Below are 13895 nucleotides of genomic sequence, written 5' to 3'. Positions count from 1 at the left end.
TTCTTATCAATAAAATTAATGTATTTTTTTATTTGGGAAGTAGCAATGTCATTAACAGTAATATGTAAATAATGTATAGTTAGTTGGTAATTATAAAAAAATAATAAAAACATTTTTGCCTGTACTTTATCCATAACATACTGAATACCAATGCCGTATTAGTATATTGGTTAAAATACTATTATTTGATTCCCAATTTAACAGAAACACTGAGGTTCGAGATCATGTTGAAGGCTTGCTACAACTGGAAGTAAGCAATATCATTTTTTAATTTTTCATGTGACTGCTATGAAGCCCCTAACAGGACCTGAGCATGATATTAAAAATAAATACATTTTACAGGTTTACAGTTGTTTTGCCGGTTCTGGATAGTAGCTTAAAATCAGTTTCTAGCATGTCATGCTTCGTGAGAGGGGTTGTCTTGTTACCTGGTTGAAATTTCCCCATGCATTTATTTATTTTTGTTATACAACCCATAGGTTATAGCTGTATCTCTATATACAGTTAATGTTCATTGTTTTGTAAATTGAGAATTCCAGTTAAATTTTTGAATTTGGCAACAAGAATCTCCTCCTTGTGTTGCTCCGGCATTTTAGATGACAGCCATGATGAGACCACCTGACTGAGCTGAAGGACAACCTGTCAATTAAAGGAGATGAAAACTGCACAGCTGCAAGTCAAGTCAAGTCTGTAAACCTCAGCCATTTCTGATTATGGAAAGTTGCTTGGAAAATATATTTCGAAAGCTTGTTGACCCAGCTGTGGTCTTGGCAAGGCAAAATGTTGTGCTGCTTTTTTGTAGCAAATGTTCCAGAGTCAGCATCGCTGTGTTCTTTGAAACATTGACACTGTTTCTGCCTCTTTCTCATACAGGAGCTTCTGGAAGCTCAGTCAGTGCGGGTGCTGGTGGTCTCGTACGGTTCTCTTGAAGGGGGCCACATTCTGGCTTGATCACACAGGCTATGAGTTTGACATGCTGTTGGATGCAGAGAGAGCGGTGAGGACTATCGACTGGGCAAAAGCATAATTAGCCATTCTTTGCTTAATCCTAAGGTTATGGAAGCTTGTTTCAGTTACTGAATAAAAAAATTTTTAAAAAGTAATTGCAAGTTATAAGTCATATAAGTCAGAATTCTTGCATTTTTAAGAAAATAGACAGGCTTTTTCTCCTCAGAATTGGACTCGCAAAAATAGCAAATTCCGAAAAAAAATTCGAATTGCGAGAAAAAAGTTTAGATGGCAATTCTGACTTTCTTTCTCGCAATTGCGAGTTTATATCACACAATTCTGAGAAAAAAGTCAGAATTGTGAAATTAAAAGTCACAATAACTCTTTATTTTATTTGTTTATTTTTTAATTCATTGACAGAAATGGGCTTCCATATAAGGTCATCAATGTTAATGGCTTAAAAAAAATCTTCTCTTATTAAGCATTTAAGACATTTTTCCTCAGTGTAAAATATAAATGTAATTATCTTGCTGGGTGTTTTTTTTTTTTTATGTTGCAATTGAGCTAACAAAATCATAAGTGTGTCCTACAGCCTGTTACTGTATGATTTTACACATTTTTTCTATTTAACATTTATTGCCGGAAAATGTAATCACATAAATCAGGGCTTAAACGGCATTTAGAAAAAAAAAAAACTGCATTTAGATAATCTAAGCTGCATTTAGATAATGCATTTAATTCCAAAGGTTGCAGAAATTATAAACCTTATGTAAAAAAAAACAGTTGATATAGTATTTCGTTTGACACCCTGAGGTAAACCATCAGGATTTTCTGAATGACGATTTGTTGAATGAGAAGGACAATGGTTTTAAGAGATTCATGCTATTTGTGGAATGCGCCAAATCCATAAAAACAAACTCCAAACATTGCATAATACCCAGTGATAGAATAAACATTTGTCTCCCTGTAGTCTAGGACTCTTGAAAATGGATTAAAAGCCCTCTCCCTCTGTCTCTCTCAGATGGGTGGACAGACCATCAGTTACACAGATTCTGGCTGCCGTCTCTGCTCATTCTTAGCATTCCTGGAGAAAAGGGTCTTTTTTTAATATGTTAAACTGCTTGACTTGCTTCCTTGCCATCCTGATAAGAAGCTCCAGTTCCTGAAAAGTTATACTCCTTCGTGCCAGACTACGATGGCCAAAATAAAGGTTGTAAAATTAGCCGTTCCAGGCCAGTTCCAGGTCATTTTACTCATCTGTAAAATATAAAAATGGGAGCTACTGCATTGCTGTGAGATTTGTACTAAAGGGAACATGAAACAAATATCATTTCAGTGTATTTGGGACATTAATTCCATTAGTCTATAGTAGATAGTATGTGTACACTGTCACTGATTTTTTTTTTTTTTTGGCCTTTAATGTGTTGCTGTAGGTTGACTGTAGATATACAGCTCCCCCAGAGATTGTATGGATGAAGATCTGACTCAAACTCATACACCAATGAAGAGTCACTTCTGATGGTCATTTACACCCTCTGGTCATCACAGCTTCTCATCTGATGAGTTACTGTAGCACAGACCTGTCTGACCTCTATATCACACATCAGTGTCTTGATTAAATGAAATGAGATTATTAACTTCATTTTGTTTTACACACATTTTACTATTATTCAAGACATATGAAATAATCTTATTACGCTGTTTAACTACTATTTACTGTGAATGGTAAATGTTTACAAAAAAAGAAATAAAATATATAACTGATTCAAAATATATATAGGTTTGATTTTCTTTGATTGTTGATATCAACATTGAATAAAGAGCTGGATGTTGGCCAGAATGAGACTGGACTTTTCTCCACCATTCAGCATAGCACAAGAGTCTTATTTCACTTTAAACCTGCTTCAGTAGTTGCCAAGTGAAACAAATACAGGGTTGAAACAACAAGCCATAATTCTAAAGAATTTTAGAGCAATAAAGAAAACAAATTTCTGTTACGGTTTTTGATCACACGTCTAAAACCGCACTAATGTAATGTCAGAACCAGGGCAAATGCAGACCACCCTTCGAATAATACACACATTAAACATCAAAAAGATGAAATAATTTATTGTATTTCATTTGTCCATGATCTTCAAACCTTTGTTATTACAAATATTTCCAGTACTGGCTTTAAGATCCCATGAATATTGGAGTTTTGTGGCATTTATTAGCTTTAAAGCCATCTACAGTATAGGATGTTGTATTTTTTGTAAAGTTTGTTAATTCTTAGCAGATATACGCTTTTTAAAATATACAGTATTTCTCTTCTCTACGCCCTACAATATACGATCCAGAGGAGAATCCTATCCCCTTCCTGTTCAAATGTGCTATCTTGAGCTAGTAGGCTAACTCATTTGCGTGCTAACTGAAGGCTAACTGAAAATACTAAGAAAGAGACATTTTTAATTTGACCATTTTTTAGCTTCAGTAATGTAACATGATACATGTATGTAATATGTAATTCAAAAGGCATTAACATTTTCATGAATACAGGGTCAAATTATATATAGGGCATATAATAATACACATATAATAGTGCATAAAATTTGTCTAGGTTAAGTTAAAGGATTAGTTCACTTCCAGAATTAAAAATGTCCTGATAATTTACTCACCCCCATGTCAGATGTTCATGTCAACTTCACGCATTACGTAGTCACGTTGGAAAGGTCATGCTTTGAAGTAGGCGGAAGTACCGACCCAGTGTTCTTAAAGTCAACTCACAAAGACTAAAGGTCATTGCACACTGGTGTCCGATATTCTCGTCCGAAATTTTCGCATGTTGAAAAATAAATATGACCTCACGTTGTGTCAATCACGTTTACACACTGCCTCCGAAAATTTCGTTCATCATAAAAAAATAGGATCGGGTTACATTTTCTGCATTTTCGCATCCGTAGCAAGCATTTTGATAGGAAAGGATGACGGATATGAAAAAACGCGTGCGAAAATTTAGGACTCAGTGTGCAGTGACCTTAAATCAGACATCTTTTACAAAAAAAAAAAAAAAAACGGTGTTTGATGATTTCGGAGTTGGAGGAGAAAATTTAGATGGAGTTCGGTACTACTTCTGCCTACATCACACGTAAGCTTTTCAATGTAACTATGTCATTCTTTGTGGACGCACATTGCAGAGCTAATGCAAGATGAGCGTTTGTGGTTAAAATGTATATTGATTTTTATTTTTTATTGTTTGTTTGTTTCACTAGATAAGCAATTCAATTGTTTTGCTAGATAAGACCCTTATTCCTCGACTGGGATCGTGTAGAACGCTTTGAAGCTGCCCTGAAACTGCAATTTGGACATTCAACCCGTTGGTCCCCATTGAAGTCCACTATATGAAGAAAAATCCTGGAATGTCTTCCTCAAAAACAAGGCTTTTCACACTGCGCTTAACCCCGGATTATCGTCATTCTAAACACTGCTTTTAACCCTGGGTAAAGAAACGTTTCACACCTGTAATTTGAAAGTGGTGTTAGCACCTGGGGTTATGAAACCCTGCTCCGGAGCAGTGCATTTGCGGTGTTAACCATGCATTGTGGTGCTAAGTTTGTTCAGTGTGAAACGGAGCGGTGTTTGCTTGTTGCTGCTGGACGCTTGGCAACAGACAGCCAATCAGAAACTGAGCAGCAAAGCTCATGTCACATCAGTATCAGGACACACGCGTTGCCGGTGAGAGAAAAGTACGAAATGTCAAAAGACAGAAAGCGTGTGAACTGGAGTGATGAGAAGATGGTATTATTCTTACAGTTATGACAGTCTGTCCATAACTGTAAGAATAATACCATCTCCTCAAAAGTCTGCTCTGGTTGCCTGCAGTTCGTCCAATCAGTGACAGTGACACCACAAATATGCAAATAAGAACATTAACCTGGGGTTTAGGAAAGTACAGTGTGAAACATCTGTTAATGAATACCCAGGATTAACAGTTAACCCCATGTATAGTATGAGCAGTGTGAAACGTGATTACAGATAACCCAGGATTCCATTTAGGAGGACCCAGGGTTAACAATTTCAAGTGTGAAAAGCCATAACCTTAATTTAATTTCAACTGAAGAAAGAAAGAAAGACATTCACATCTTGGAGGACATGGGGGTGAGTAAATTATCAGGAAATTTTATTCTGGAAGTGAACTAATTCTTTATAGAATCCTGCTCCAACTTCCTGTTTCAATAGAAAAAATGTTAACAGGAAAGAAAATGGCATTTATCAAACCATTTCATGGGATCATTAAATTCACTGGCCCAAATTTTACCTGTGCAACAACTGTTTTTAAAACAGTTAATAGCTGCTCTTGATATAAAAAAAAAACCTTAATTAGAAGCCATTTAGGAAAGTATCAAGGTCAAACATCAAACTCGCACAGATAATACATGCGTCTTTCACAGTAGGTGTCCCACCAGTCTCCGTCATCTGAAGACATGGCTACACAGTTCTCTCGTTTCCCACCATCTGGCTGGCTTGACAGGAAGTGCCTCCTCCACTGGAAGTAAGTGACACGAGTTGTGTCCTCAAATAGGTAGAGGCCTTCAGAGCGCTCGTCATTGATCCCAAGCCACACAGGCCAGTTTCCATGGAATAATGATTTCACATATTCAGCCAAAGCTTCCTGCTCCTTGCGATCTCGTGGCATAGCCATGCGTCCTCCCTGCTCCTGACACTTATTGGATGCATCAGCATAGGTCTTATACACGCGGTATGCCAGGAAGCATTTGTAACCCATTTTACGGCCTTTCTGGCAGCCTGGAACCACAAAATAATTTTCATCATATTTTAATAAAATACAGAACACAAAAGTTATTGGGCCTCATTTATCAATCTAACGTAGAAACGAGCGCAGATCCATGCACACAAATCAACTTACGACAGAGTTCACGTGTGATTCATGAAACATTCTTATGCCGCCAATCTCAAATGATCGTACGTTGATAAATGTGGTGGCAGAAAACGCTCTCGGTTACTTAAGTAACCTCGGTTCCCCGAAATGAGGGAACGAGACATTGCTATGGGAAATACATTTTCCTCGAATACTACTGAAGCCTTATTGAATCATGCCAGTGAAACTGGCCAATGGCGTTCAAGCGTGTGAAATATGAGTGGGAATCCCACTCTATATAAGGCAGTGCTTGTACGTCATCCACTCAGAACCTTTGACTGAAGCGACTTGCATTCTAAGATCCTGAGCTCGGTGACACGGCAATAAGAGCAATGTCTCGTTCCCTCATTTCGGGGAACCGAGGTTACGTAAGTAACCGAGAGCATTTCCCTTCAATTCGGTCACTCTACATTGCTTGGACACAGGCAGTCCTTTTGTGCATCCACCAAAACATACAAATAGCTGCTCCGAGAGTCTGAACTGTCTAGAGCGCTCGATATAAGTGCGCAGGGCACAGCAGGAGTGTATTAAGCGGCTCCGTCCCGGTCAGTGTTTCAGGGTGGAAACCAAATAGTGTTATGACCTGCGCTTTAAATGGAGTCGAAAGCTCTTTAGAGTTCAAATTCAATACACTAGTCGTCAATTTGGGCCAGGTGATTGCAGACTGGGGGGCGGGGAGTTTAATACCACACAAGTGTGAGAGTGAGTGATGGGGGAGAGGGGAGTGAGAGGAGGAAAATTGCCCTGAGATTGAGAGAGACAGCATCAGGAACGCGGCTTCGATTCCGGTGCCGGTGGTGCGTCATTTCTGTCAGGGCGGGGTCTCTGGCCCTTCGAGCCCTGATGGCGCTTCGGCCACGGTTGTCTTGACCTCACCGCCGGCTTCTGTTCACGCCGAACAGCAGCAGAAGAGGAGTGCGGTCTTCCCACTTTGGCAGGAAGTGGCTAATGGCTTTCGACTGCTTCTGCGCTTCAACGAAGCACTCCGTGAACATCTCCACCGCCGCTCCGAAGAGACCTGAGGGATTCACTAGTGCGTCCAGAAGGGCTGTTTTCTCTGAGACCTTTAACTCGGTCAGAGTAAGCCACAGGTGACAATCTAGCACCACAAGATTCCCCATATTGCGGCCGATCGCTCGAGCTGTCACCTTCGTTGCTCTGAGGGCCAGATCCGTGGCGCATCTGAGCTCTTTACATACCCCACTTGGTCAGCTCCGTCCACAGAAGACAGGAGGGAGGATCCCGGATTATCTCGTCATGCACCTCGGGGAAAAAAGGGCCGGGTCTCCGCAGGGTGTCTTTTCGGCCACGATCCGACTGGAGGTACCACTCGTCCAGACGGCTTCTGGCCGACTTGGCAGGAGGTGCCCACTCCAAACCGAGCTCATCCACTGCCTTGGACAGGACTCTTAGGAGCTCGACATCACTGTGATGGAGGTCCCCCACGGCGTTAGACCACTCCTCTCTCACAGACGCTGCCACTGAAATGGCATCATCCTCCTCGTCAGCGCCCACCATGGCACCTTAAGACCCCACATCTTGCGCGTCGGGGTAGGGGCGGAGATCAGCGGTCATGAAGCGCACTGGAAGGGGACCTGCAGCAGGGGGTGAGGAGCACTGAGCCGGTGCGGGCTCGTCACCTAATCCTGACAGATCCGCTTCAGAAACTGCAGAGTTAGTTGGGCGAGTTCATCGCCATGGACAATGGCCACACGGAACCTGAGACTCATATCCCGGCAGTGGGGATATCCGACCATATCCGACCCCCCAAGCGCCGCCTCTGCGTGGGCGTGGCCCGGGCAGAAGACGCACGATTCGTGGCCATCAGAAGATTTGATTGGCTCCGCACAGGAGAGGCAATTGCGAGTCATCTTTGCTTCCGATGCTCACCGGAACACAGCAGGGGAAGAGAAGGCGTGTCCGCTGCAGCGTGTAGATCACGGTGAGTAGTCTTGTTGATAGGCTTGCTTCTCGTGGAAGGTTGGCTGAAGAAAAAGATTCTGAATGGATGACGTACAAGCACTGCCTTATATAGAGTGGGATTCCCGCTCATATTTTGCGCGCTTGAACGCCATTGGCCAGTTTCACTGTCGTGATTCAATAAGGCTTCAGTAGTATTCGAGGAAAATGTATTTCCCATAGCAATGTAGAGTGACCGAATTGAAGGGGAACAATCGTTGTTTGAATATCACACCCCAAAAAACACCCTGGTTTAGAAGCTGGTTTAGAAGCCCCTAGAGTTTATGACATGGAGAAACTAAACCCGGCCAAAAGGAGGAAGTAATCTCATTAAAGAGAAATTGATCTTATTCCAAATACACCCGTTAACCTTGTAATTGCAAGATTTTTAATCTTTTCATTTTACATTATTGACACAATTTACATTTTTTGACGACATTCATTTATGTCATTTTATAATATTATTATATTATATTTTATAATATCAAAATACTGGTAAATGTACATTATAGCCTAGTTCCCCTCACTCTACAACAAATATTTTAAATTTAACATACAAGCAAAACTGAAACGGCGTTGGGCTCACAAGTCTGTCTCATTCCACAAGAATCCAAATGTTTCCATTTTTGCCATATTTGTAACATTTGGTTGCTAAACTATTATTCATTGTGTAGCCTAAATAAGGCTTTATACTTCACTCATGTTCTAATATCCGTGTAAAATTCTTCACATACGCAAAAAAATGTTTGTTGGGCGCTGCACACTGACTTTTACAGTGGGCTTTTGTGTAAATAATGTTTGGTTAATAATGTCTTTTATGTTTGGTTGACTGCATTTTAGTTTGATGATGAATGGCTGAAATGTCAGGCAACGTTAGAACTAATGTTGTTTGTGTGTGCGTGAGGTCCCTGTGCGATCAGATGGATTAAATCAAATAAAGATATAAAGAAAAGAAATACAATGCATTAAGAGTGTCACAAAAACGAGCGTAGCCTATTTGTTGTAGTTTTTTCCCTTTTGTTTATGTTAATTAAATTAGACATATAACCTGTTATATACAGTGCCCTCCAAAATGATTGGAACAGTAAGGCCAATTCCTTTATTTTTGCTGTAGACTGTGAACATTTGGATTTGACATCAAAAGATGAATATGAATTGATAGACTAACATTTCAGCTTTTATTTACAGGTATTTTCATCTGGATCTGAGACACAACTTAGAACATAGCACCTTTTGTTTGAACCCACCCATTTTTCATGTTACCAAAAGTATTGGAACAGATAGAATTAACAGATTAAAGTGAAAAAGACTTCATATTTAGTTCCAAATCCTTTGCTTTCAATAACTGCATCAAGCCTGTGACCCACTGACATCCCCAAACTTTTGGATTCTTCTTTTGTGATGCTTTTCCAGGCTTTCACCGCAGCCTCTTTCAGTTTTGGGGGGTTACCCCCTTCAGTCTCTTCTTTAGCAGGTAAAATGCATACAGCAAAAATAAAGTAATTGTCCTTACTGTTCCAATACTTTTGGAGGGCACTGTATTTCGTGTGGTCCTATTTATTTTATTCCATTTATAGACTTAATTTCTGTTTTTCTCCTTTCACAGAAGCACTGCAGGTGCGTGATGTGACGATGTGTGAATCCGTTTCAAACACCTGAAATTAATTACAGACAAAATTAGTTTTGGCATCATTTCGTTTTAAATTATGTTGCACCAGTCCGTTCTTCAGTTTTGCTTAAAGTATTGTTGCCTAGAGGGGGTTAGAGTTCAGGCAGGGTTAAGGTGAGAAATAGAAGATTTCAGTATAGTCAGATTTCAGATTGAAAGGAGTTGAAAGAGTAGGACTTGTGTAATATGGATGGAGGCCAGAATTTAGATTTGAAAGTTGCCGGTGAGGTTTAGAACTAAGAATTTAGTGCTAAGGTTAGGGCTGGTTTTACGGGGTTGAGTTTCGCATTTACCAACGTTTTCGCTCTGAATTTAGGGTAGGTTAGGTTTTGGTTTGGATAGTCATATTCTCATACGTCACTCCCACGGACCACCCCCACCCGTTCGTTGAATGTCTGATATATATGGCTCACTAAACTGGAAACACTTGTGTGAAGGCAAAAGTCCTAATCTGAAAAGTCTAAAGCGAAATCTGGCTCATTTCTACTGGTTTTCTAAGAGATTAGGTGTCAGCAATCTTTAACAGTTCACCAGGAAACAAAAGCTTTGTAAACAAGTACCGGGTGTAACCCCTCTGGTTCTACTCCCCAACTTGCTCCAAGCAGGATTTGAACCGGCGTTTCCAACAAGGACCCTAAAGACCGTAACTTCTAACATCAGTCGATTGTGCACCTCTTAAGATCAGCGAAATTAGGTTAACCTGCGCAGCTCTTATCAGATGGCCTCCGTTACACGGGACTACAGCAATGAGTGCTTCTCATTTCTGGATTTAAAAAAGTTTGTGAAGTTCCCAGCTAAAAGTCATTTAAGTGTTTTGTTTGAGGCATTTTGAATTTAAAAGAGATGTGTTGCCATGTTTACCTATAGCATACAAGAAAAGTTATATTTTTCCGAGCTTGGTTGAACCTTTTGAATTCTGTGTGATTTCATTTCATTAGTAGTTTGTTCTCTGAAATACCTCACTGAGAAGGAAATATCTGTGGCATACTCCGGTAAATATGTGACGTTTAACATGCCCCTAAACATGACGTTGAACAAAACATAACCGTGATTATTCACTTTTCAGATGACCTCTTCCTGACTAAGTGAGCAGTCGTTGGCCATTGTTCCAGGCCCAACAAAGGGTGTTGATCCCACTTTTTCTGCCTAATTATTGCTGCCCAAATAACCTTATGTATTGGATCATCGTGAGCAAAAGGTTTAACTTGAGATACTGCCCTTGAAATAAACTGTCACCACCCTACTTTATATTTGGTAAGATCCTCAGTAATAAAAATATGGATTCTTTAAGCACAGCTAGATTTCCACTGTTGACTACAATGCCATTTATAACCCACAACTATGAGCCCAAAGGTAAAGCCACTAACCCTCTAGTCGTCCGATCTCTTTGCGATTGTCCTTGCAGTAGGACGAGACTTGTTGAATGGCATCCTCAGTGTCGCCTAATCTATTCTCAAGTCGTGACATTCTTTCCAACAGTTGTGTAACTTTAATGTCCAATGTGTAATGTCCCACATTAAGCCTGTGGATAGCCTGATCCATCGCTGCCAGTCTAGAAACTGCAAAAATGTATAAATTGACAAATGTGAAACAAGTCTTTCATTAGTCAGCTATGCTGCTGCATACCAGTGAATGAATAGAATATTAAGAAACTGTGTCGTGAAGGGGGAAGGGGTTGACAAGGTAGTTAATGATATAAAGTGTCTGTATTCTTGAATAGCGTTTTTTTTTTTTTTAGATAGAATCTTACTTAAGTTGCATTATGTAATTCACATACCAAGACTATTAAATATTACCATACAACCAAGCCTTCATGTCAGGACAAACAAAGGCTGATATTGCAAGTAGAATATATGCAAATATACATTCCGTTGGATTGGTTTTGGCTTGTTTTTCTGGCTCTTCAGATGGAAGTGGGTAAGTGAAGTGAGTTTTTTGTTAACGCACGGATGTAGTTGTAAGTGCTCTCCATTTCAGAGACTGCAGTAGTGGGTTCCGGTTCTATGATGTCAGGAGTGTCCCCTCGCCCTCTAACCATCTCCTCATTGAACACTCTCACCTGTAGAATTAAACGACAGCAAAACCACCATCAAAACCAGACTTAAGGCTGGAATACACTACACAACTTCTGCCCATATTATTGCCCCAATTTACACTCTGAAAGAGTCAACAGTTGTTGGCAAATTTCAGAGGCAGTCTGCAGTTTTAGGCAGTCACAGATTTTGCAGAAAATTGCATAGTAGCTATATGATGACCACAGACTTTGATTTTTTTTTAGCTCAGACTATGAACCCATTCAGTGGCAGGATATCAAACAGATTTAATTCTTTGAGCCAATTGTAAAACAAATAATGTTTTCATTTTAATTCGATTTCCTAGCAATGTTTCTGTGAGGGGCTATTGTGTTTGGAGCAATGTTGTGACCCTTAGTCATAAAGTGCATGATGCCCAGTTTTCCTCTGTAACCAACATAGTCAAATATGTGATGTCTAGTGGTTTGAAATCTGTTCCAGCCTTTGCCTGATACAGAATACACATGCACAATCTCTCTGGAGGTCATGGCCAGGCACTTCAAGTAATGTGATTGCTAATCGAGGATGTTTTGTAGCAACCAGAAGTGCATACCCTTGACATTTGCTCCCACTTTATACACACTTAAAAATAAAGGTGCTTAAAAGGTTCTTCACAGCGATGCCATAGAAGAACCATTTTTGGTTCCACAAAGAACCATTCAGTCAAAGGTTCTTTAAAGAACCATCATTTTCTTACCTTTTTATAATCTGAAGAAACTTGTTTCGCCACAAAGAACCTTTTGTGAAACAGAAAGGTTCTTCAGATGTTAAAGGTTCTTTATGGAACCATTTAGACAAAAGGGTTCTTCTATGGCATCTTGAAGAACCTTTATTTTTAAAAGTGTAAATGCAGACGCCTTTTGAACTAGCTTCATCATTCCAAAGCGGTACAGTAACCATAAGCAGAAAACCATAGTGATGCAGTATCATGGTACTGTGATTGCATCATACGGTAATACCCTGGTATTTTGATGTATGTCAAGGTGTTAACACTTCAATGAATACCATTCTATTAGCATCATGGTAGGTTTTCAAAGACACATTTTGTAAGTGAAACTCTTTAATTATGTCTATATATTAAGTTATATTTAAAGAAAAGGTCACTGTTAAACAGTAAATGGATCATTTCCCACAAAGTAAATCTAAAATCTTAACCTGAGACAGATGAGCTGTCGTGGTGTTCTCGCCAGAGTAACAGGAAGACAGAGCGTTGAAGCCCACTACGGCTGCCAGAATCACTGTTAGACTCATCTCCACTTCAAATCACTTCACTTCATAAATCCCTTTCTTCTGTTCAGTCAGCTCTTACTGCATACACAACTCCTGATGTTCACTCAACAGCAACCTTCTCTCCTCCTTTTACATCACTTTCAACTCTGTCTCGCTCTATCGTTCACCTCTAAACAGCTCTGTTTTGTTTTAGCCTCCTCCCTCTCTGCAGCTGTCGGACACTTTTCCTCCTCCTTTCACCTTGTCTGAAAGATTCCTTTTTTCTTTCTCTCTCTTTTTGGGTTTTCTTTCTTTCGGCTGCTTGTTCCTGAGAGTTTTATACCCAAACACAGGATTATTATTTCTTTCCATTCCTCCCACATCTATTCTTTGTGCTAACATGGCAGTTTTACTGACACAGCTCTTTCTTTCGCTTCCATAAACATTTGAATAGATGTTCATTTTCTTGTCCAAGACTCAGCTTTCTGTGTTCTGTGTTTTTATGTTTTTGTCCTTTGGGAACATGCTGTTCTGTAGAAGTCAATAGTGGCCGGATGACAGGAAAATGATGAACGTCTCATTACCAGCTGAGTCCTGTCTCCACACATGGAAGGAATTTGGACTTGTCCTCTGAACAGGACACTTCTCTCTTTCTTGCTCACTTCCTCTGGAGGAGACTTTGGAAGGGAGTTAGATGTAAGAGTGGAGTTTTGCCCAAAATAATCCATTTCATTACATAAGAAAATCTCTCCCAGATGACTGTGTTTAGACGTAATACGGAACAAGAAACAGATAAACAGCTTAGATGTCTACCTTTGACAAATAACTATTAGAAAGAACTCCAAAACCATGGATATCTACTGTTGTTAGACTGATCTAATCCACCTATCAACTGAACTCCTTCAAAATAATTCAGATAGCAAAAACAACAACCTTTGAACGTTGAATGACCTCTTGGAAAACTACAGAGCCACTTTCCAGTCAGAAACTAACAAGGCCTTTTTCAAAACGTGGTGCAATAACGTCAATCCACCAAAATAAATGACTGCCTGGGGAAATAAACTCTTCAAATAAAGCATATTAGGGGCATTTTGAAAATGCCACATATGTGACCAATTACATT

General features: G+C 39.8%; 1 protein-coding gene across 2 annotated transcripts; it reads right to left on the bottom strand.

Moving 5' to 3' along the window:
* Nucleotides 1-3041: 3041 nt before the first annotated feature.
* Nucleotides 3042-13040, bottom strand: LOC306880063 (C-type lectin domain family 11 member A-like). Of its 2 annotated transcripts, XR_013785048.1 has the most exons (5): nt 12719-13000; nt 11439-11550; nt 10859-11050; nt 5228-5730; nt 3043-3566 (listed from the first exon to the last, which is right to left on the bottom strand). XR_013785048.1 is itself a non-coding variant. In XM_079433344.1 (4 exons), the coding sequence occupies exons 1-4, from the start codon at nt 12812-12814 to the stop codon at nt 5333-5335; spliced, it is 798 nt and encodes a 265-aa protein (XP_079289470.1). In that variant the 5' UTR covers nt 12815-13040; the 3' UTR covers nt 3042-5332. The 2 variants fall into 2 exon arrangements, 1 of the variants encoding a protein (XP_079289470.1); XM_079433344.1 differs by having other exon boundaries at nt 3042-5730; nt 12719-13040.
* Between the last annotated feature and the right edge of the window lie 855 nt (nt 13041-13895).

This window comes from Barbus barbus (genome assembly GCF_936440315.1).
Source record: "Barbus barbus genome assembly, chromosome: 14".
Taxonomy (NCBI): domain Eukaryota; kingdom Metazoa; phylum Chordata; class Actinopteri; order Cypriniformes; family Cyprinidae; genus Barbus; species Barbus barbus.
The sequence above is the reverse complement of the archived record's forward strand: the minus strand, read 5'-3'. Positions and strand labels throughout refer to the sequence as shown.